A 254-nucleotide genomic window follows, 5' to 3' on the forward strand; every position below is an offset into this window, starting at 1 on the left:
CACATTAGCATCGGAATCTTCACTGAGTGTCTCTCTCGCTGCAGGATCAGCTGTGGCTCCGCGACACGCCCACCAACCTCCCCCCGATCCTCCACCGCATTCAGGAGGGAAGCAACAGGCTCCTGCAGTACGTCTCCAGCGAGGTAAGGCGGCTGATGTGCAATTTGCAATTTATATAGCCCCCGCGAGACGATTCTTTGACACCCTTTGCAACCGCTGTTTTCGCGTTAGTTTTAAAAACTCGTGATTCATAA

At 52.8% G+C, this 254-nt stretch overlaps 1 protein-coding gene across 1 annotated transcript in view; it reads left to right on the forward strand.

Annotated features, from left to right (window-relative positions):
- Positions 1–254, forward strand: part of LOC119582162 — a 4,997-nt gene that overhangs the window by 3,529 nt on the left and 1,214 nt on the right. The window contains exon 3 of the mRNA XM_037930400.1: positions 45–143. Within this exon, the coding sequence (XP_037786328.1) occupies positions 45–143 (99 nt within the window). The remainder of the gene's footprint in view (positions 1–44; positions 144–254) is intronic.

The sequence above is a fragment of the Penaeus monodon genome, chromosome 15, assembly GCF_015228065.2.
Source record: "Penaeus monodon isolate SGIC_2016 chromosome 15, NSTDA_Pmon_1, whole genome shotgun sequence".
NCBI classification, from domain to species: Eukaryota; Metazoa; Arthropoda; class Malacostraca; order Decapoda; family Penaeidae; genus Penaeus; species Penaeus monodon.